The sequence below is a fragment of the Mauremys reevesii genome, linkage group 2 (genome assembly GCF_016161935.1).
Source record: "Mauremys reevesii isolate NIE-2019 linkage group 2, ASM1616193v1, whole genome shotgun sequence".
NCBI classification, from domain to species: domain Eukaryota; kingdom Metazoa; phylum Chordata; order Testudines; family Geoemydidae; genus Mauremys; species Mauremys reevesii.
Genome location: NC_052624.1, coordinates 65609310 through 65632828, shown reverse-complemented (window position 1 = coordinate 65632828; position 23519 = coordinate 65609310). Strand labels below are relative to the sequence as shown.

The 23519-nt window shown below is 40.7% G+C and overlaps 1 protein-coding gene and 1 long non-coding RNA gene across 4 annotated transcripts in view; one reads left to right on the top strand and one right to left on the bottom strand.

The window, feature by feature from the left end:
* The window catches only part of ANKRD28 (ankyrin repeat domain 28), a 205119-nt gene that overhangs the window by 176801 nt on the left and 4799 nt on the right, over positions 1-23519 (top strand). For all 3 annotated transcript variants that reach the window (XM_039526712.1, XM_039526711.1, XM_039526713.1), the window contains 9 exons: positions 2191-2392; positions 5310-5397; positions 5933-6050; positions 6686-6905; positions 13025-13112; positions 13209-13292; positions 13863-14008; positions 14225-14307; positions 14488-14570. In XM_039526712.1, coding sequence (XP_039382646.1) covers positions 2191-2392; positions 5310-5397; positions 5933-6050; positions 6686-6905; positions 13025-13112; positions 13209-13292; positions 13863-14008; positions 14225-14307; positions 14488-14570 — 1112 coding nt within the window. The remainder of the gene's footprint in view (positions 1-2190; positions 2393-5309; positions 5398-5932; positions 6051-6685; positions 6906-13024; positions 13113-13208; positions 13293-13862; positions 14009-14224; positions 14308-14487; positions 14571-23519) is intronic.
* LOC120398937 lies at positions 19213-21253 on the bottom strand. The gene is made up of 3 exons (XR_005594834.1): positions 21089-21253; positions 20503-20595; positions 19213-19381 (listed from the first exon to the last, which is right to left on the bottom strand). It is a non-coding gene; the product is annotated as an uncharacterized LOC120398937 (long non-coding RNA).

Sequence of the window (23519 nt, the reverse complement as noted above, 5' to 3'; positions counted from 1 at the left end):
CAGGTCTACACGGTAGATTTCCCACAGTTATCCATTCTAGTCTTCTTGCATCACTTTCCAAATCTTCTCCATTCTGCCAACAATGCTAGTTTCAACCACCTAGTCTGTCTTTATTTTTTCTTACAGGGAATTTCCTGTATGTGTAGTTGTAGCCATGTTGGTCCCAGGATATCAGAGACACGAAGTGGGTGGGGTAATATTTTTATTGTACCAACTTCTGTTGGTGAGAGAAACAAGCTTTGGAGCCATACAGAGCTCTTCTTCAGGTCTGGAAAAGGTACTCTGAGCATCACAGCTAAATGCAAGGTGGAACAGATTGTTTAGCATAAGCAGTTAGCACATAATGTAAGGGACCATTCAAGGTAGAGTGGTCTGATACCACCTCTGCAGTCATGGAACAAAAAAGAAGGGGCTAGTAGGTGTTTGTGGGCCACACTACCCTTGCATTTAGCTGTGAGGCTGGGAGTACCTTTCCCAGATCTGAAGGAGATTTCTGTGTGGCTCAAAAGCTTGTCTCTCATCAACAGAAGTTGGTCCAATAAAATAGGAGTTCCAAAAAGAGATACGCGAGACATCTCTGGGAGACTTGCAGGAGAAATTTTGTAACAGTTTATTTATTATTTTATTTATTGCATTCTCAGAATAGGCTATTCAGATGAAGCTTTAAAACTGAGAATTTGTTATAAAATACAGTAATTAACTTACTTCAGTATGTACCGGTGAGAACACAGAGATGTTGACATAGAGAGCCCTATCACTGTACAGTGCGGGTTGAGTTGCTCAGCATCTGTCCAATTTGACTGAGCTCAGAACTTAATCAGGGTTTTTCTTCGGTTGTATATGTTGCACTATAACTATATCTGTACGTAACAGTGAAATATGGACAGATGGCTAAAGAAAGGTAGTGTTAAGAAGAACACACACAGTGTCAGTGATGAGAAGGGTAGTGTTCATGGGCAGCTGGTAGATCTGAAAGGAGATATACAAATAAGAAAACTTTGGGAACCTCTGCAATAAAAGTTATTACCTCACCCACCTTGTCTCAGGGAATTTCCTGTCATTCCAGTTTTAGCATGTTCTTTGAAGGGAAAAAAAGTATTACATAAATATAAAATATAAAATCTACCAAAAAAATTTTAAAATAAAAAGTTGATTCTATATTACAATAAACTAACTTTTTTTGTCTTTATGTAATCACTTGATCCTGAATCACCCTGATCCTGCTAGGAGCTCCCCATGGGTGCCAGGAGTTCATCCACTCAGAGCTTCTTGTAGAATTGGGTCCTTATTCTGTCATGTGAAAATGTTCTGTGTTTTGTATAAAAGACTAAATGCAGTGGTTATGTATTAATCATCCTTTAATTTTTACACAAGATGATTTACAGGGCTGTGGTATATAACGTCTTGAAAAGATGAAAATCTGAAAAAAACATAATATAGGATAAAGAATTGATCTGTGTATCTAGTGACCTCATTCCATTTAATACACTGCACTTGAAATGCTTTAACTTTTGTTTTTACTGCGCTACCATATTATTTGTATTTTAGAAAGTTGAACATTTGCCCTATTAAAGGGCCACTGCCAACGACAATTTTAAAAAGAGCAATTTTTGATACATCACTACATGTTTGTCCTGCCTTTTTAAAAAAAAAAAATCATTTTTTAAAATGAGCTTTTCCTATATGCCTTCTGCCTTTAAGGTCCTATGGGCATCCTGAGTGCAACAACACTGAACACAGTTGTGGCCCACCTGTTTTCCCCTTTCTTTTTAAGTATATGAGCACATCTGCCTCTTCAGTTTCAGCTTTGCTGCTGCTATTACAAATAAATGCCCTTTGCAGAGGGTAATGAAGAGTCTACATATGAGCTCCCAACTAGAGCAATGCATAAGAGTCATGCACCTGATTGTAAAGCAGTGAAGTTCACCGCACCTTAAGAGTTATCAAATACACAAAGTAAACAAACTGGAAAAATGACACTTTTTTCTCTAGTTTCTTCCAATTACTGGTTTAAAAAAAAAAAGGTACAGATTGTTCAGTTGAAAGTATGTTTTTAATATTGGTTACAAAATGTCTGATTTTTACTTAAAACAGCAGATATTCTTCTAAATGCTGTTGTTACACACTATTTTCATAGTGTCTTTTTTTGATGTAATGAAACACTACTGCACTGTGTTAATATTCCCTTAGGCCTATCATGGTCACCATCAAGCTCTGGAAGTACTGGTGCAGTCTTTGTTGGACCTTGATGTGAGGAACAATAATGGAAGGACACCATTGGATCTTGCAGCTTTTAAGGGACATGTGGAGTGTGTGGATGTACTTATTAATCAGGGAGCATCAATCTTAGTGAAAGACTATGTTGTAAAGAGAACTCCAATACATGCTGCAGGTATGTTGTGCTGAACACAGATGCATGGGTTTGGGGTTTATATTATTTTGTTCATGTAATAATGCACAGCAATCTGTTTCTGTGGCATTAACAGAGTAGATTACGTCTTAAATTATGTTCTGCACTGGTGGAGGATGAGGAAGAGCATGAGGTAGTGGGAGTGCCTTAGCTTAGTGAGAGAGAGAGAAAGTGCCTTAGATGTCTTCCTTGGGTTCTGGAGGAGCGTAGTACCTCTGCCCACTCCTGATTTAATGGATGACAAACTACAGCCTGTGGGCCGGATCCAACCCACCAACCATTTTAATCCAGTGCTCCAACCTGGGAACAGGGTCAGGGGCATCTCCATGCGGCTCCTGGGAATAGCGGCATGTCCTCCCTCTGGCTCCTATGCATAGAGGCAGCCTGGGGGCTCCACGTAGGAGCCGGAGAAGGGACATGCCGCTGCTTCCAGGAGCCGCTTGAGGTAAGTGCCCCCCAGACCCTGCACCCCCAGCTGGAGCCCTCACCTTCCTCCTCCCCCCCCCCCATGCCTCAGCCCCCTGCCCCAGCCCTGATCCCCCTCCTGCCCTCCAAACCCTTCGGTCCAAGCCTGAAGCACCCTCCTGCACCCCAAACCCTTCATCCCCAGAGCCTGCACCCCCAGCCAGAGCCTGCACCTCTTTCTGCATCCTGGAGCCCCCTCCCACAACCTGAGCTCCTCATTTCTGGCCCCACCCTGGAGCCCGCATCCCCCTCACCCCCTCCCACGCCTCAACCCCAATTTTGTGAGCATTCATGGCCCGCCATACAATTTCTATTCCCAGATGTGGCCCTCGGGCCAAAAAGTTTGCCCACCCCTGCATTAAATGGATCAGTGTGCATTTCCCTCCATGCCAAACAGCTGTGCTGTCCAGCATGTTTGTGGGTGAATGATATGGTCATGGCCCTGCCATTTGTAGGACATTGTAGTGTTGAAATATGTTGTGTAACTTACCTGTCATAATTTGTGGATGGCATCAAACAGTGCTCTGCTTTTAATCTGTATCTTGGAGAGCCCTGGCAGTTTTGTGAGAAGAGAAGTTTGATGTTTTTTACTCAGTGCTTCAAGGATTAAGTGACTGAACTCTTACTGTGTTTTTGAAAAAATTAATGTTGATGATTTTTAATCCTTTCTCTCCCTCTCTCACTTCTCCCTGTGGTTTCCCCCCAAAAGATGTCTTTTTAAGGGATACTTATTCATTCCTTTCTTGTCTTTTTGCAAGTGAACTTTTCTTTTCTTTTCTTTTTTTTAAGTTGGCAATGGCATTAGTAGTAAATGTCATTTAAAATTTCTTGTAAAAAGAGCAGTCCATAAACAATATTAGATCGCCATAAGAGAGAGACACTTTTTTTTTTCTCCTTGAACACTAGTTTTATTCTTCTATTTGTTTTCTCCCTCCTTTCATCTTCCATTAGCACCATTCTCAGATTTGCCGGACAGGTCGTTGCTGAGCAACCTGAGGTGTATCCTACTTCCAGGGGCTCAGTGCAGTAGCCCAGGAAGCAAACTTTACCTCTCAAGAACTCCTTTTAAATACAGTTTCCTTAACTTTCCTCTTCTTGGCTTATCTCTCCTACTAATTGTGTAGCTGTTCTCCTGCCCCTCTCTTCAGTGTGAGCTCTCTTCCCATCCCTTACAAATACACACACAATATATTATCATTTAAATCTATGTGTGGTAGGTTAGACTAGGACTCACTTGGTTTAAATAAATAATTGTGTTAATGAGTATGTATAAAGAATGAAAGTGACGCACTATTTCTTGTTAAACTAACATAGGGTATGGCTACACTGGCGAGTTGCAGCGCTGGAAAGCCTCCACCAGCGCTGCAATTAGTAAGTGGCCACACCTGCAGGGCACTTCCAGCGCTGCAACTCCCTGGCTGCAGCGCTGGCCGTACACCTCACTCAGCATGGGGAATAAGGATTCCAGCGCTGGTGCTGCAGCGCTGGTCATCAAGTGTGGCCACACACCAGCGCTGTGATTGGCCTCCAGGATATAAGGATGTATCCCAGAATGCTTTTATAAATTACTCTCTTTGTTTTGTTATGCAGCCTCTCTTTGTTTTGTTATGAACGAGCTCTGCACGGAGCTCCGTTGCCGCTGCTGCTTATCTAAAAAACAAACAGAGCTTCTGTTTGCTGTGATCATCTGTACCTGGCTGTAAACAATCAAATGAGAGGCAGGCAGGCAGTGAATGAAACAGCGGGGAGTCATGTTGGCTGCAGGCTGTTTGCAATTAAGAGTTAAGACTAAGGGGTCGGAAACATGTTCTGATTTTTCAAGGCAAGAAGCTAAACACACAGTGTTGGCTCCAAAAATCCCCTCTCTCTCTCCCCCCGCTCCCTGTCACACTAGACCCCACTCCACCCCCCTCTTTTGAAAAGCACGTTGCGGCCACTTGAACGCTGGGATAGCTGCCCATAATGCATCACTCCCAACAGCGCTGCAAATGTGGCCGCACACCAGCGCTGGCCCTGCACAGCTGGATGACCAGCGCTGCAAACTACCAGCGCTGCAAACCGTAAGTGTAGCCATACCCATAGGCATGAATTGTTCCGATAGTTATGGTTAATATTCTCATCTTTATTTACATACAAAAGAAGATAGTCATTAACAATGGCACTTATCTTGAAACCATCATATTCTGTTCAGTTGTAATACAGTTCTATGGATTTTGAATATTTAATTATGTTAAAAACATGTTTGAGTATTGGATATAAGGTCAAAGATTTCCTGTTTTCAAATTAAGTTATAAATGCTGACCCCATTAAGGTCAATGAGTGCTTGTATTAATGGGTCTAGTAGAAGCTGACATCTTCAGTTTAATACTATTTATATTTTCGTACCCAAGGATGATAAACATGATATGCTTATTGTTTTTGTAACATTTTACAGCTACTAATGGTCATTCAGAATGCTTGCGATTGTTGATAGGCAATGCAGAACCACAAAATGCAGTGGACATTCAAGATGGAAATGGACAGTAAGTTTAAGAAGTCCATATTCTGATTTTTCACAAGATATTGCATCCTATAATTTACATTATAGCTTCTGGACGCCATAGCGCCAAAAAAAGTCATTATTTTCCATTGGTGATTGATTGATTATTTATTTATTTTTAACGGAGGGGCAATATCCTAACTAGGATTAATGTAGTTTGTGTGTCTGAGTACCACAGATGTAAATTTCACACAATTTTGATCCTCATTCCACAGGAAACAAATTAAGATTACTCTGTTCACTAAACACTGAGAAAATAGGCTCTAATGATGTAATTAGCTCTTTTTTATGTTACACTCTTGGAAATAGGTTTTACCTTCTTACATCTAAACAAAATATCAGTACTGCTTTTTTGATTAGTTTACAAAGTGCTGTTCGCTAATGGATCAGTTGTTGAAGAGCTTTCTCTAGGAGAACAAAAGTTGTTTCTGGAGTTTTAAGTATTTAGCTGACCACTAGACTATTAAAGTGTAACCTGCATGGAAACTTTTTCTTACTCTTTTTGTCTCTCTGTTCAGGACTCCTCTGATGCTGTCTGTTCTCAATGGGCACACAGACTGCGTTTATTCATTGCTTAACAAAGGAGCAAACGTAGATGCCAAAGATAAATGGGGAAGAACTGCATTACATAGAGGGGTAAGAAAATATTTCCCTTTTGCCATTTCCAAAAAAGTATGCATCAATTTTAAATACAATTGAGAATGGCTGCAGTTTGCATCATTGCTGAATTTGATTCTTTTTTTAATTCCACTAATATTAGTGTTCTACTGTGCTTGGTTGGTCTTCTCTTTTACTGCATTTGAGTGGTTAGATTTTTGCCCCCTTGCACTTTAACTTCAATGTTCTTTGTACCTTCTCATTCACTTCAACTTGCAGAAGCACATTAGCCAGAAAATTCCAAGGTATCATTTTTGTTGGGGGTTGGGGAGAGTATTGGAGAGAGGAAGAAAATAATTCCTTTTTTTTTGTGTTTTCTCTGTACAATATGCCAAATGTTTCTTTAAAGTCCATGCCAGATACTACAATTAAGGAGACCCTGGGGATTAGCATCTCACTTTAGGCCATCGCAAAAGAAAAACGTACCCTATCACTGAGCTAATAATTATTGAATTTTTCTTCACAATACCCACTTACTGAAGTAAAAATGACTGGGCTTATTTTGTAGTAGCCTGCTCTCAATATTATATGTTAAGGCAGTAACAGGTTTGTTTGTTTTTTTTTCTTCAGCAGTACATGTGTGTGCACATGCATATTGTATCTTTCTTTTCCAGGCAGTTACTGGGCATGAGGAGTGTGTGGAAGCATTGCTTCAACATGGTGCTAAGTCCTTGCTACGAGACTGCCGAGGGCGAACACCTATACACTTATCAGCTGCATGTGGACATATTGGTGTTCTAGGAGCTCTCTTGCAGTCAGCAACATCTGTGGATTCGGTACCGGCCATAGCAGACAATCATGGGTATACATCACTGCACTGGGCTTGTTATAATGGTAAGTACAATGGTAAAGTGGTCTTAAATTCAAAGCCTTTGGGGCAGGAATCTGTATGTAGGTGTAGATCCTAGCTCAGTGGAACCCCAATATTGATAAGAGCATCTAAGCAATACCATAATATAAATATTAATAATAAAAAGTGTGAAACAGATGGAGCACTATTCATAAAGCAAACTAAAGACACTGGAGTCTTTTATTGTTGTTAATTCTAAAAAGTGAATAAGCTTTCTGGACAGATTTGTTGCATTTATTTTTCCATTCATTCCAAAGCAGTGTACTTAGCACTTTCTTGAAAGAGAGATGGACTTTATCTCTCTAGTGCTCCAAACATTCTCTGTATTGCAATCTTAAGCATAATCAGAAGTAAGAAGACAGAACTCTTACAAAGCTAGCAGATATAAGGTAACTGAGGAGCAAACAGATCAAGGGGAAAAGTTCAGAAACAAAATAGTGAATTAATCCACTTTGACATTTCAATATATTTTGCAACACCAGACTTCAGGAGTCCTTTTATTAGTGATCACAACTTTCTGTTTAAAACTCATTAGCTGCTATTTATTTATTATAGAGGCACTGGTCACAACTCCATATTTAAGGTTGAGTTCCATTTTGTACTTAAAGGAGGGATTTGTATGATCATAGTGCTTCCTAGAGTGCTCAGTCAGTATTGGGTCCCAGTGAGTGAGGCATTATACAATCATACAGAATCACAGAACCTGCACCAAAATACTCAATATACTACTTATCTGAGTGTTTATTAAACCATGTATGCAAACATTTGTGTTGCTGTCTGTCTTCCTACTTGATACTCTGATTTAAAAAGTGCAAGAAACAGGACAGAAAAACAAGTAAGAAAAAGGAAAAAAAAACTACCTTGCTGAAGATCCCTATCACTTATCCCCTTCCCAGACCCACACTGAGTTTTGAGTTTGTTTTGGAAGTAATATATACAACTGTTAGTGATTAGACATTTAAAAACGCTTTTGTGGGTGTGGTGTGTTTTGTTATATATGTTATATGGGGGAAAAAATTAAATTAGAACCAATTTACAAGCTAGGCTTTATAAGGTTGAGAATCTTTCTAGCTGTTAAGCAGACACAGGGCATGTTTAATCATAGAGTAACCTGTTCTTTTATTCATATTATCTTGGGGGGAAAAAGGTATCTATCATCCACAAAAACACAAATCATTACGTACCGAGTTTTCAGATATGCAAAATAGGTAACTCTGGATACAAATACATGATTTGTATGTATATCAAAAAAAAATTTGACCTAAGTATTTCTCTTCATATTTACATCACTCCTATCCATTCATCCATCCATCCACAGTAGAACCTCAGAGTAACGAACGCCTCAGGTCTGGAGGTTATTTATAACTTTAAACAAACCATTTTGGTTGTTCTTTACAAAGTTTACAACTGAACATTGACTTAATACAGCTTTGAAATTGTACTGTGCAGAAGAAAATGCTGCTTTTAACTATCTTAATTTAAATGAAACAAGCACAGAAATGGTTTCGTTACCTTGTCAATTTTTTTAAAACTTTCCCTTTATATTAGTAGTTTACGTTTAACACAGTACTGTACTGTATTTGCATTTTTTGTTTGTTTTTTTGTCTCTGCTGCTGCCTGTTTGCAAACTTCTGGTTCCAAAAGAGGTGTGTGGTTGACTGGTCAGTTTATAACTCTGGTGTTTGTAACTCTGAGGTACTACTCTACTAACTGTGACAAATCTTCATTATAGGAAAGGCTGTCAACTCTTGTGAATCACTGAATGTATACCATGCTGTTGACATATATTTGAGTCTTTGGCCTGGTCTACACTGGGCGGGGGGAATCGATCTAAGTTGCGCAACTTCAGCAATGTGAATAACGTAGCTGAAGTCGACATACTTAGACCTACTCATCACGGTGTCTTTGCTGTGGTGAGTCGATTGCTGCTGCTCCCCCGTCGACTCTGCCTGCGCCTCTTGCAGCGGTGGAGTACAGGAGTCAACAGGAGAGCGCTTGGGGGTCGATTAATCGCGTCTAGACTAGACGCGATAAATCAACTCCCGCTGGATCGATCGCTGCCCACTGATCCGGCGGGTAGTGTAGACATACCCCTAGTTTCTAAATATTATGAAACAGAACCCTTCAGGCAGCATTTAATGGGAGCAGGGTCAAGCCATAGTTGAATAATTTTTAAATAAGTTGAGTGTATTTGTATAGTAATTCCAATATCTAATATGATATACTGTCTGTGCTTATTTCTGTGTTTTAATATGTACTTTTCAAAAAGTAGTAAAAATGTTGAAAAATAAAAGAGAAAATTTGGATAGGATAGCACTGTTGAAGCAGAAATGGTACCACTTATCCCAAGAAATTATTTTAATTAGGAAGTAATTGAATCAGAATAAAATAATTCCGCGTTAACTCATCTTGAAGTATTTCACTGATATCATAAGATCCTTCTGCCTCAGATCAAACCACATGTACAAGTACAGTATTTGAAGAACAAAAGGCATCAGGAAGGGTCATAGCATTTCCCCTTCCTTTTGCTTGCTGCCTCAGTACATTCTGGAGGGTGAGAGGTTCACTCAGAGCTTTTGCTTAATGACACAGCCACAACCTAATCTTCACAGGTAATTAAGGTTCTCATTTACTTCATTTTCTGCCTTGCTCCAAAATGTTAATGAGAGAAGTAAGAGCTTAAAGCTCATTTTCCTAATTAGTGCTAAGGGAATAGCGATACAGTCTATACTTATAGGCAAAGTTACAGACTATATCTCTAAGACTAATTTTATTGAATAGAATAAGAATAAACTAAATTGTGAATGGTTGATGAGTAAAGCTATTTTTTAGTCGTGGGTATTTTTAGTAAAAGTCACGGACAGGTCACGGGCAGTAAACAACAATTCACAGCCCATGACCTGTCCATGACTTTTACTATATATCCCTCACTGAAACTTGGGGGAGGGAGGGCTGCCTGGGGGTGCTGTGGATGCTGGGGGGGGCGGGCCGGGTGCTGGAGCGTGCGGCCCAGGACCCCCCTAGTGCTGGTGGGGCATGCAGCCCAGGAACCCCACTGGTGCTTGTAGAGGTGGGGGAGCAGCACAGCCCAGGATCCTCACTGGTGCTTGTGGGGGAGGTAACTATCTCCGCCCACCCACCCCCAGCAACAGCAGAAGAGTTTGGGTGTGGGAGGGGGCAGGGTGTTGGGGCACAGGACAGGGTGAGGCAGGTTCTGGGAGGTGCTTACCTGTGGCGCTCCCCGGAAGCGGCAACATCCCCCTTGCTCAGCTCCTAGGCGAAGGCGTGTCCAGGCTTCGGGCCAGGTACACCAGCAGGCTGCAGAAGTCATGGAGGCCACGGATTCCATGACATGCATGATAAACTCACAGCCTTATTGATGAGTGATCCACTGTGAATTTGACCACAGTGTCTCGGTGCGACGGAAAAATTGGATGTTTTCATTCCATAACCATGTAGCCTTTAGTTTCATGTCAAACTACTGTGAGATGAGATGAGAACATGCAATCGCTAGTCTACAGAATTTCTACATTCTGCAAAAAATAAAATTAAAGTAATATGTATTGTTTAGGTTTCATGTGTATAAGTTTGTCTAATTTTAAAAAATCAAATTACTCAACACTTAAGTTTTAGAGAGAAGGAAGACTACCTTCCATTTCTGCATACTCTGTTTTACATCAGTTCATGATGTATGCAGTCTCGTTATCTGTATCTTGAAAAATTAAAAAAATGTAACTTTCTAAACTGCAGTTTCTTTGAAGTTGTCAAAATTGCAGAGATGGCTCTAGACAAAAAAAAATTGTAAGAAATTTAGTTAAAATCTGTCTTACTAGGCAAATCTTTTACTAAAAATATCAAATAAAATAAATCCAAGGAGTTTTATGTGGAGGAGGAAAAGTTTAGGTAGGATTACTAGCTCTGAGACTGTTTTGTCAAGCTGTTGAAGCAAGAAGTAATAAATACATTTTCCTTGGTGTATTTTGCAATGGGTGCGTTGGAGTTGAATTTTGACTGACTACTATGTACCCATGCTCTTACGTCTGTGGGAGCTTAGTTGCTAAAAAAGAGAGGTGACAACAGCAATGGAAACAAATGAAATGGGTTGAGTTAAACCTGCTTCTCCAGGGTGGGCATTTGGGTTAGAATGTGAGCTTTGATCTTGTAGTGAACTCTGCAGTCTATTTGAACAATAGCTTTCTTAGTATATACAGCCTGCTATGTACTAATACGTGATTGACAATAAGCATATAAACATGTTTGTTTGTAAGATTTCAAAGCGTTCGTTGTTTGTTTGTTTTTTTTAATTTGTGGTTAAGTGGATGGATCTGATGATAATTTGGGGACAAGTGTAAGCATATTTTTTGTTCTGGCCAATCAGTACTGTGGGCTAAATTTTATATATCTTTCTTTTTGTCTTTGCCAGTGATAATGATATCCTGGAAAGGATTCTTGAACATGCAGTACTAAACTCTAGAAACACAATGCTATGGCATCCAAGATTGGCTTCTTTATTTAGAATCTTTTAAAACTTTCTTTTTATGGTGCAATAATTGACAAACATTGGTTTAAAATATCTTTTGATGCAGAAAACAAGTCAAGGAACAAAATATCCTTCTACAAATTGAGGCAGATCCTGAAAATATTTAATGTTTTCCTTTGCTTTTGTTATGTGATTGGAAAGCACTGATTAACAGTAAATAGGAAGATGAAAATTGCAGTTGTGCTTGAGTGGAGAAAACTAAGCTGTTTGGTGTAGCCTTAGCTATAGTGACAGGTTATTTTAAATAATTACCTACTCCAATCTGAGGGTTTATACCCAATCTGTGAGGGTTCAGCTCCAAAATCAAGTACAGAGGAGAGGTTATCAATAGAAGAGGGACCATGGTGCACAACAGGGACAACAAAGTCTCTTTTTGTAATAATTATTTTGTATTGGCCAACCAAACAACAATATACACACAGCAGCCTGGTAAAGGAGAGAGAGAACAATACGGAACATATAGCATTTACTTTACTTACACCATCCCTTGTGGAGAAACCCAAAGTGTCAGTAGTCATCCTCACTGTCATCATTCTCACCATCATTATCATCAGCACCAGTGGTGGTCATCCTGGGCTATAGGCCTGTGTTACAACATTAATTCATACTTACATTTCACCTCTGTATTCTAAATATGCATGATATCATTTATCCTTGGCTACATTGGTATTTGAGTGAGAGAATTTCCAATATGACACACAGAGGCTTATCAGCATTGTCATCCACATCAGTTTCAGTGGCATTATTTATGACCAAACTCCACTAGAACAATGTCCCTTTCAGAGAAAGATGAAACACTGCAATCTAAAGTTTTTTCAGTTGGGTATGGATGCGGGAGAGTCCATTGTCCCCCCCCAACATATGAGCAAATAGTTCAGGAGAGAAGAAAAGTACCAAAATCAAACAAGAGGCAGATGTTTTCTTTCTGTATTTATATAAAAGGAGCTTACACCCAAGAGAGGACTTTAAATGTTAGAATAAATATCGCTGTGTATGCAGGGAATGTATAGTGGGATAATTCATTACAGTGAATAATATAGAAGCAAGAACATATTTGTTTATAATTTTACTGTTTAAATTATTTTAAAGTTTGGGTCATGATTCTCTTTCAGCCCATGTTGTGGATGTACTCAATTTGTGACTCCATGTTATTCAGCAGTTCAGTGGGGAAAAAAGCAAACCCTAAAAACATCTCTTTCCACTAGAGAAAGGAGTACAGTGGAAGAAAATCTTCCAACTGGACTAAGTGGTTAGTCTATTGAATGAACTCTAAAGCTACTATATTATAAGAGCTAAATTGTCTAAACATTCTTCATGTGCCCCAGCCAATGCATCATGACTTCAGAGTTCATAAACTCCTGCAGTTCTGGGTCTAGTATTCTGATTGTACTTGTGGCTTCTAGACTCCTGAAAATGCACCATGTTTTTGTTAATCCCCAGATACGGCCACATCTAAAGTAATTCAAGTGTGCATTTAAGACTTTCAAAGGAAATGTCATTTAATTTACCTTAGCTGTGTGTGTTGTTTGTTTTGTTTTTAATATCTGATTTTAAAACTTTTAGGTCATGACAGCTGTGTAGAGCTTCTTTTGGAACAGGAAGTTTTCCAGAAAATGGAAGGAAATTCTTTCAGCCCATTGCATTGTGCTGTGTAAGGAAGTCCAAGATTACTGTAACAAATTTCATTAGAATATTTAACAAAAGCTCAATCATTCTCTAAGTAACACCCTGTTTAATTTTTTAATAGCATAAATGACAATGAAGGTGCTGCTGAAATGTTAATTGATACGTTGGGTGCTGGCATTGTAAATTCAACAGATGCAAAAGGAAGGTAGGAATATAACAACTGCACTTAGGAAACAGTGCACTGCAAACACTCCTTGCTTTTGTGTCATAGCCTTAATGTTTTTTAAACTTATTTGGCATATTTGTTTTCTTTTCTATATAAAGGCATTTTTTGGTTATATCCTAACAATGGTTGTTGGGGATTTTTAAAAACCATGTATTGTGTTAATAGAGCTGAATTGGGGTTTTTTTGTGTAGGAGAGTTTGGGCATTTTTATAATTGCATAAAAAATTGTACAATGTAAATCTTTATGCCTATTAACTATATTTTAGTATTTTGTCCATTTTATTTTTCTAAGTCATCCTTGTCCATATTATGGGCTTACTGGTTGCTAAATATTCATTTTAAATTTGAGGCCAATTATTTTTAAAAACTGAAAAATGATCTTATAATAGCAACTGTGACCACTCTAACAATAATGGCCTTAGTGTATTTTTATGGTAGTGACTGCCCACAGTGATACAATTGCAGGATCACAGCCAAAGTTTTCACCTGTGAATAAAGCATTATGTACGTTTCCGGGATGTAAGCCCATTTCCTCTTGATTTCTTTTAGAACCCCCCTTCATGCAGCAGCTTTTACAGATCATGTGGAGTGTTTACAGCTTCTACTCAGTCATAATGCTCAAGTAAATGCTGTAGATTCTTCTGGAAAGACTCCTCTAATGATGGCTGCAGAAAATGGGCAAACTAACACCGTTGGTAAAGAGAGAGCTTAAATATCTTCTACTTTAACTGTTAATAATGTACAGTAATAGCCTACTATAGATGTTGTTTTAAAATTAACATAGGTTATGCATTCACACGTTTATTAGAAGTTTATTATTTTAGGTTTTAATCTTCATTTTATAAAGTGGAAAATAGATAATTCCTTTAGGAACACACTTTTTAGTTAATGCAAACTTTTATTTCCTTCAGAGGTGCTGGTTAGCAGTGCTAAGGCTGATCTGACCTTGCAAGATAGCAGTAAAAACACAGCACTCCATTTGGCTTGCAGCAAGGTGTGTGTCAGTTTCTATTTGAGCCCTTTTTTGCATGTTTGTTTGTTAATGAAAAACTATTTTTTAAAATATGATCTTTGTTAAACTCTGTAAAATCTCCAGAAACTACTTCAGACAGACATACAAAACAATTGCTTCAATGAGTGTGTTATCTGACAAACACGTTTCCTGTATATTTAGGGTCATGAAACTAGTGCCTTGTTAATACTGGAGAAAATTACGGATAGAAACCTCATCAATGCCACCAATGCAGCCTTGCAAACGTACGTATGGCCACTGAACAATATTTTACAGTTGGATTTTCAATATATTTCTGCTAATAGTAAAGCTAATAATTACATAGACAATTTTAAGTGTTCAGGTTTCCATCTGAATAAGAGAAAGGGATGCTGGAAAAATCTTAGACCATCGTGGCTCAAAGAATTCTATCAGGAATGACACTAATCCTCTGAGATGATCTGGAGGACAGTAGTCTTGTGTGTTAATTCTTTATAAGCACTATTCAGCTTTTTCTATTAAAAATTAAATAGTTAATTCCAGTGAGTGTTGCAAATGTCTGATTTGCTGTTTTAAAAAAAAAAAAGCAGGTGACTTAATTATGAAAATGCTAGCTGGAGAGTGCCTCATTGTTTTAATAAAAGTAAACAAAAAGTAATCTGGTATTTTCTAGCTAACATTCCGTCTTAAAAACTTTTATCTCAGAACTCAATTTTTTGAGCCCGGTTATGGGGAAATTCAAATGTAAGAAGCATTTCGTACTATAAAACTGTGAAATGTATTTGGAGGATGGAGGATTTTAATAACTGATTCTTCTGTTTTTATTTTCTCTTAAAAAGTGATATTGGCAGCCTAGAACACCTACCCACATGGATTTCTAAAATCTTAACAGTCAGAAGAAAACATAAAAATTTATCAGGGATGCTAAACGACTCTTGGATGGTTTAGCATTAGCAATCCTGTCCTGTGTTCTTGCTCCTCTGTTGGAATCTCTCTCATCCAATTGTTGCTCAAGGGATTTCCTTACAAAATCACTTTCTGTCAATTAGGGGCTGCTTTGATTTGGGAATTAGACAGCTAGGCTCCTGCTCTTGCTGCTCACCATATTGGATTTTAAGCAGCATGGAACACACTAAGCAAGAAGAAGAATGTAGCTGAGGTGATGGCTGGTTGCCCTGGCACATGGCTAATGAGAGGCAGAAAGAGGTGGAGAGAAAACAAGCTGGGAGACAAAAAGGGGAACAAAAGAAGATAAAGAGAATGGAGGCACATTAAGGAGGGTGGGGACAGTCTCTTCTAACTTATTCCAAACAACCTGAATCAACCATATGGCTCATGTGGATCTCCAGGGAAAATCAGTGACCTTTTTCTCACTGGCAAGAAGTGTCATGCACTGAGCTGCACAAAACTTGAATAATTGTAGTGTTTAAAATATTTTACTGGTATGGAAGCTTATTTTACAATCAGTTATACTGAGTTCCTAAACCAAGTGCATCACAAATTATGTTAAGTTTTTTTAGCAAGATGAATGCTGGCAGAAGTAGGCCCAAATTGTAAATAACTTTTTCAAATGGATTTCAGTTTATTCATGGTGTTAAATGCTTCTTACTTCTTGAACTTTAATATTTTGAGCTACAGACAATAGGTGCAATTCTTCAAGTAGATGTTCCTCTTCAGGTGTGCACATGCTTCTTGAGCCCTGGATCGGAGATTTTCAGTTAGCAGTGTCCGTTCGGCCCACACATGTGCCCTATGGCTCCTTGATCTGGATACCAAGGCTGTATAGGGATGGCCTGGCAAACCACCCTCAGTTCCTTCTCATCTGCCTTGGCCCAAGACAGAGCCCTAGCACATCCACGTTTACCGTGCCTCAGCTTTTCTAATACTCCTATAGTGATTAAGATCGTTCTTATAGTTAGTTGATAGTGTACTTATAATTAATCAGTTAGATAAGTAAAAAGAGAATTATTTTACTCCCTACTTTCCCCTCAGGATTTCAAACATTGCCTCTCATGCTGAGAGGCTATACTTGTGAGTGACAGCCACTCTGTGTGTGTCTGTTGCTTGAAGGAGTCCTTTGTCTCCCAGAAGGGTAACTTCTGCCTGGCCCTCAACTCCAGGGTAAGGAAAAACAGGGAGATTAAACTCAGACTGGTAATGAAGGAACGCTCCCTTCAGCCAGCTCCTGAGTCCCATCAGGAGCAGGGCCAGCTCTAGACCCCAGCGCAGGCGGCAGGTGGCTCCGGTGGACCTCCTGCAGGCATGCCTGCGGAGGGGCCGCTGGTCCCGCGGCTCAGGTGGACCTCCCACAGACGTGCCTGCGGATGCTCCACCGGAGCCGCTGGACCAGCGGACCCTCCACCGGCACGTCTGCAGGAGGTCCACTGGAGCCGTGGGACCGGCGACCAGCAGAGCGCCCCCCGCAGCGTGCCGCCCTGCTTGGGGCGGCACAATTGCTAGAGCTGCCCCTGATCAGGAGACATCCCATCTCCTCTCCCCCCTCTTTTTGGAGGCTTCAGGGAAGGCTTCCAAAAAGAGGATTGCGGACTCTCACCTTAAGGCGTCCATTCCAAATAGGCCCAGGTCCCTGGCAAGTTGTACAGTCTCCGAAGCCTTATCCTCTTGACTCAGTACTATTGAGTCGAAGGACTCCTCCTCTGGTACTGATGGAGCCGTAAGGTCCTATAGCATAAAGGAGAGAAATGACTGATAGGCCCTTAGTACCTTCTACCAGCAAGCAGAGACACTCGGTATTGGCAGTGTTGAGTTTAGCCCAACCGCTGGTACACGTGCATGCAGAATCGTCGGCATTGAGCAGGCAACAGCACCAGACGCCATTGGCGTCCGCTTTAGTACTCCCACCATCAGCTGTACCACAGCCTTCAGCAACCGTGGCCTCAGCTACTGCATCAGTACCAATCCCCTACTCGGTACCACAGGAGTTCAGATATACTAAGGACCGCTCTATAAGGGAGTCCCAGCTCCTCATGAGTACCGAGCATCTCTGAGGACTGTGACTCTGAACTACTGTTCTCCAATACTGGAGGACTCTCCACTATTGTCAGCAGGTAGTCATCCATTGAATGTAATGGAGGGAAGAATGAATGGAAGTCCCTACTGGTCTCCTGTTTCTGTTCAGGGTTCCCCAACATATCCCTTTAGGAACACATTCTCTGCAAGTCATAGCAAAGATTGGACTCATTATCAAGGGTGGTGGAACCAACCCTGCATGCCACCCCCAATGCCATATGGGCCCCTCCAGTGCCCATGTTGTGATCTCTGGGCTGCCTATCAACAATTTACCAAACTACTGATACCATCTCATAGGGTGACCAGAGTTGTACAGCCCTCTCCTCCCTAACCAGCCCCCCCACCCCCACAGGAGGAGACATGTGAGGAGCAGGAAGCCATGGCACATATGGCGGTCACCACTCAAACACCTATTTTCATCCTTGTCACTAGCCAAGGTGTTTGTCTCTGCCACCATCCATGGCTGATGATTTTTGGCAATTCAAGACCTCATAAAGAGGGTAGCTGACACTCTTCAGATTCCTCTTAAAAGGGACAAGGATTTACTGCACAAAGTGTTGGATATCTTGCAGACAGCAACACCCTCCATGATGGCATTACACATCAGTGAGGTGCTCCTAGATCCAGCTAGGATAGAGTGGTAGATACCTGCCACTATTTTGCCTCAATTTAAATGGGTGGATAAGAAGTATGTTCCCCTTACTTTTTGTGTTCTCACTCTCCATCTAACACCCTTTTTATAAAATGCTATTTACATCCCTAGGCCAAATATAATGATAACAGATTCATAGCTTTTATTGAACATCTGCCACAAGAAAATAGGGAGCAATTCCAGTCCACAGCCTCAGGGGGCTAGTTGGTGGCCAGAACTGCTTTTCAAGAATCCTAAATTGCTGCAGACACTGTTGCCAGGTCCATCTCCATAGTGGTGGTGGTGGAGTGCAGGGCATCTTGTCTCCATCCCTTGGGGTTTCTGAGAAATAGAGAACACCATGGAGGGACCTCCCCTTCAATGGTTGTAAGCTGTTCTTGGAAACCACGGATGAGTCCTTGCATACTCTAAAGGAGTCTAGGGCCACTTTACAATCCTTGGGTATATATACACCTACAAATAAGACAAGGTTTAGTATGTCCCAGAGTGCCCAGTGCTCGCATCCTATTCAGTTTTCTGGGGTTGTAGGTCCACTAACACACACCCCCACGCACTTCCCCGCAGAAAGAGACATAGATTTCGGTGAGAGAGGCCCTCCCAACTGTCCTCCATGATCACCCAGTCATCTTCAAAGCAACAGGTTTGATGGGTTGGTCAAGGGTTTCACATCCTCCTGCACCTCTGGATTTACGGCTGCATCCATTAGCCCACCTCCTGCCTTTAGAGACCACCTTGCCTAGTTCTATAATGCTGAGAGATGGATCACTACAGACAGCTGGGTCATAGACTCCATAAAATGGATGGTATACCTTGATGTTATGTCCCTCCTTCCCTTTGACACCCCCCTTCCCTATCCTTCTTCAGGGACCGCTCTTGCAAGCTTTTATTGAGACAAGAAGTGAACTGTCTCTTTCAGTTAGGAGCAATAGAGCCAGTTCCTCTTCCTCACAGAGACAAGTGATTTTACCGTAAGTATTTCCTTGTGCCAAGGATCTTACTTAGATCTAAGACTTGTAAACAAGTTTGTAAAGTCTCAAAAGTTCAGAATGTGTGACTCTGGCAGCTATGATTTCTTCATTAGAGAAAGGGGTTTGGTTTTCAGCCCTCAACGTACGAGATGCATATTTCCATATAACAATATACCCATCACACAGGAAATACCTATACTTCACTATAGGCTAGGATCATTTCCAATACTGAGTGCTTTCCTTCAGTGTTTCCTTGGCCCCAAGGTTGTTCTCAAAAGTCCTGGCAGTAGTGGTTGCTTACCTCTGACAAAAAGCGATCCTACTCTTCCCATACCTTGACAACTGGCTACTCAAGGGCCGTTCCTACAGAAGCAGTGCTGTCTTCTACCCAGATGGTCCTTGCTGTGGTCCAGAGGTGGGTCTGTAGCTGAATGTAAAAAAGTCCACATCTAACCCCTGTACAGAAGATACAGTTTATAGGAGCATATTTGGTCTCATTGACAGCCAGAACTCATCTTCCTTTAGACAGCTCCTTAACTTTGTCATGTCTGGATGGGCAGTTCAGGGGAGCCCTTGAACCACAATAAGGAATGGACTTCAGGTTCTGGGACATGTGGCAACTTGCACCTTTTTGACAAATCACACAAGGCTGCCTCTCCATTGCTTCCAGAGTTGGCTCAAAGCAGCATATTCTCCAATCAAACACATCTTGGACAGACAGCTGATGGTTCCTCTGCAAGTGAGGGATTCTTCAGACTGGTGGAAGGATCAACTCAGTGTTTATGAAGGTGTTCCTTTCTGTTGCCCAGCCCCATCAGTGACTTTAACAACAGATACATCACTGTTGGGATGGGGAGCCTTCCTCAATACCCTCACAACTCAGGCCACATGAACAACTCAAGAAATCACCGTGATACTCCTCCTCGTGCAGCAAAGTCATGAAACTGTGGAATTGGCGCATAGCTCATCAGATCCAAATTTCACCAGACTACCTCCCAGGTATTCAGAACACCACAGCTGTTGTCCTCAGCAGACACTTCTCACAGGATTAGGAATGGAAGCTGGATACCCAAGTTCTCCACAGAATATTCCTAAAATGGGGACTGCCAGAAGTGGATCTCTTCACCACCTCCAGGAACAGGAAATGTCCTGTTTTCTGCTCAAGAGGGCATCTGGGCCATCACTCCTAGGGAGACGCCTTTCTTCTATCTTGGAAGAAGAGTCTATATGCATTTCCTCAAACACTGCTACTACTGATGGTGATGAACAAGATCAGACAGGGCAGAACCGGAGTTATCCTTATAGTGCCAACGTGGCCAAGACAAGCTTGGTACCCTTATCTGCTTCACATATGTGTCTAACCATTGTCTAGGCTCCCAGCTATTCCTCATCTACTGTCACATGATACAGGTTGTATGCTTCATACCAACCTAGCTATTCTCCGCCTCAGGGCATGGCTTCTTGATGGTTCATAGTGAATCCTCCTGCTCTATAGAAGTACAACAGGCACTACTGAATACTAGAGAAAGATCAACTTGCACTACTTACCTGCAGAAATGGAAGAGAGTCTTCCACTGGTATTGTTGTTGCCTTTTGCCTGATTTGGTGCCACTTTCAGTCATCTTTGATTATCTGTTGGAGCTAAAGAAATCAAGTTATCAGTTAGTTCGATTAAGGTCCATTGGCCACAGTATTAGCCTTTCATTCTCCAGTAGAAGGGTTCTCCAAATTTGGTCATCCAATATCATCTATTTATTTATTAAGGGTTTTGTAGAATCTCTATCTGCAGATTAGAAACCCTATCCTGGCTTGGGACCCCAACCTGGTACTCAGTTACCTTATGAGACCTCCATTCGAACTAATGGAGATCTGTTCTGTATTGCATTTATGTATGAAGACGGCCTTATTAGTAGCCATCACATTGGCCTATAGGGTCGGGAAAGATTGGAGACTTGATGGCAGATTTCTCCCCACCCACTTTCACAGTGTTCTTTAGGGACAAAGTCTCTTTATGTCCACACCCTAAATTCTTACCTAAGCTTATATCAGAGGTCCACCATAGCAGTCCATTAATCTACCAGTGTTTTCCCCAAAGTCACATAGTTCTTTTTCTGCAGGAATCTTGTTTACATACCTTGGATGTTAGATAGGCATTGGCTTTCTACTTCGATAGGACCAAGCAATTTAGGAAATCCATCTAAGCTCTTCATTTCCTTCATGGATGGATCCACAGGGTCCTCAGTCTCTACTCAGAGATTATCAAGATGCATATGTGGATGTATTATCACTTGTCATGATGTTGCAGGCATTCATCCACCTCCCCCCACCACCACCACCACCACCAAAAGGGTGATAACACATTCAGCTAGATCTTAGGCAACATCTACAGCATTACTGAAGAATGTAGCAATATCTGAATTATGTAGTGTCACTACATGTACATTTTTGAAACCTTATGCCCTGATCCATGCTGCCCGATCCAATGCAGCACTTGGTTCTCCAGTACCGCGTAGAGGTAGAGAGTAGGGTGGGGAGCAAGTTACTTGGGGCATACAAGGCTGCGGCGGGGAAGAGGCGCTTCTCCCACAGCCCCAGTCCCGGAGCTGCTGTGGTGGGGGAGAGGTGCCTCTCCCCTGCTGCAGCAGCTCAGGCTGCAATGCATTCACTTTAACTAGTTTCACAGTAAGTAAGTCAGGGTAAAACTTGGCTCTTAAGACTACCACACTCCTGGGAAAGGGCACTGGGGTTACTAATGGTTAAAAGATTAGAACTTATTTAAAATCACTAATTACAAAGACAATCCTCTCTGCTATCTACTAGAAAAGAACTGGGAGTGCAAAAGAGTGTACGCAGCAAGGTTTATATGGTTTTGTACCACTAGCTGCAGTTTAATTGCAACTACTATTGCCACTTTTTACCAGCACAGAGAGTATGTGTACTTTAAATGACTACTTCTGATGCAAAGCTTTCAACTATAACAAACAATATCATCAAATAGTATAGCACAAAAATCTGTGCTGCCTTAAATTTGCTTGGGAATGTACTCTGTCTTAAAGATTTCTATTAAATAATCAAGCAAAATTCCATATACCATCACGGACCAAAGGCATGCAACAAGCCAGTAGAAAACATTTGGGGGCGGGGAGGGGAGAAACAGAGAATTTCTACACAATTTTATTCCTGTTTGTCAAAATTTCAAGAGAAAAGGCGTTCCAAATGTTTGTGTGAAAAATTTTGACCAGCTGTAGTAAAAACCTATTACTTTTCACGGTAGTGTAAACATGGCAATTTAGCTCCCTCTGCTGGTTTTACATCAGCAATGCTCTGTCCCTGAGCACATCCTGACATCAAAAGAATGAATGGCCAATCAAGCAAGCTGTTAACAGAGAACCTTTGATAAAGTGTAGCTTCATTAGGAAGAGTGGGTGATAGCACACAACTATGTTTTCAAATAGAAGAAAGATTTGGTAGGGTAAGCTAGTTTAAAGTAACAGCAAATATTACGAACTTCTATACAGATATCTTTAAAGACTTAAAAAGAAAATACCAGTATTATCTGGTTTTTGGGGTTTTTTTTGTTTTTGTTTTTTTAATGATCAGCTTCAGTGTGGGAGGTCTGACAGAGTTCTTTTAAAATTATAATTACTCCCATTTGTGTTCATAAACCTGCATTTGAGGAAGTAAGGATTAAAGTTTCTGGATGGGATTTCCAGAAGCACTTGATGTTTGCTTACCTCTCCTTCACTGGAGTCAATGGGAGAACTTCAGTGGGAGCAGAGTTAAGCCAGTGCTGACTGCTTTTGAAAAATATCCCACTCTACGTAACCAAGGTATGCTGACTCAGCACCTCACCTGCAAACCACTTGAATTCAAGTGGTAGGGCCTGCACCCCAACCTTCTGCCCCAGCCTTGAGCCCCTTCCCACACTCCGAACCCCTTGGTCCCACCCCCATACCTCCCAACCTCCATATTGGTGCATATAACGAAATTCATTCCGCACGTGGATGTAAAAAATTAGAGGGAACATTGATTTCAGCTATTTTATATAATAGAATATGACTAGCATCCTGCTAGTGGTACTCTAATAAAAGACTATTGCCAGTGACCGACATAATTCCCCAGATGTGCTGCAATCTACTTTCAGATTGCGATGAAAGATTAATTACTTTAATTATGGACACAACTAAAGTGGAAGGGGAACATTTGTTGCTACCTTTTTAACAAGTTCTTTTTAATATTTTTTTATAATAAGGCATGCCAGATCAAGAGCTATTCCTTCACAATGTCATGTCATAAAAAGGAACTAGTTTTACTAGTACATAATTTTTATTGCAGAAATGTTCTTGGCTGTTAAGAGGAATAATAAGTATGCAGCTTTAAATGTTTCCTTTTTTTTTACTTAAAGGAAAATAATTTTATTTTTCTTTAATTTTTACATTCTCTAAGAAGTTAAGGAACAGAACAAATAAAGGAGATCTACATAGTGTGGTTGTCAATGTAGATGGGTATTTCATTCCTAAAATATTCTTTCGTATCTTGTTTGGAGGCTTATTCTATAACCAGGT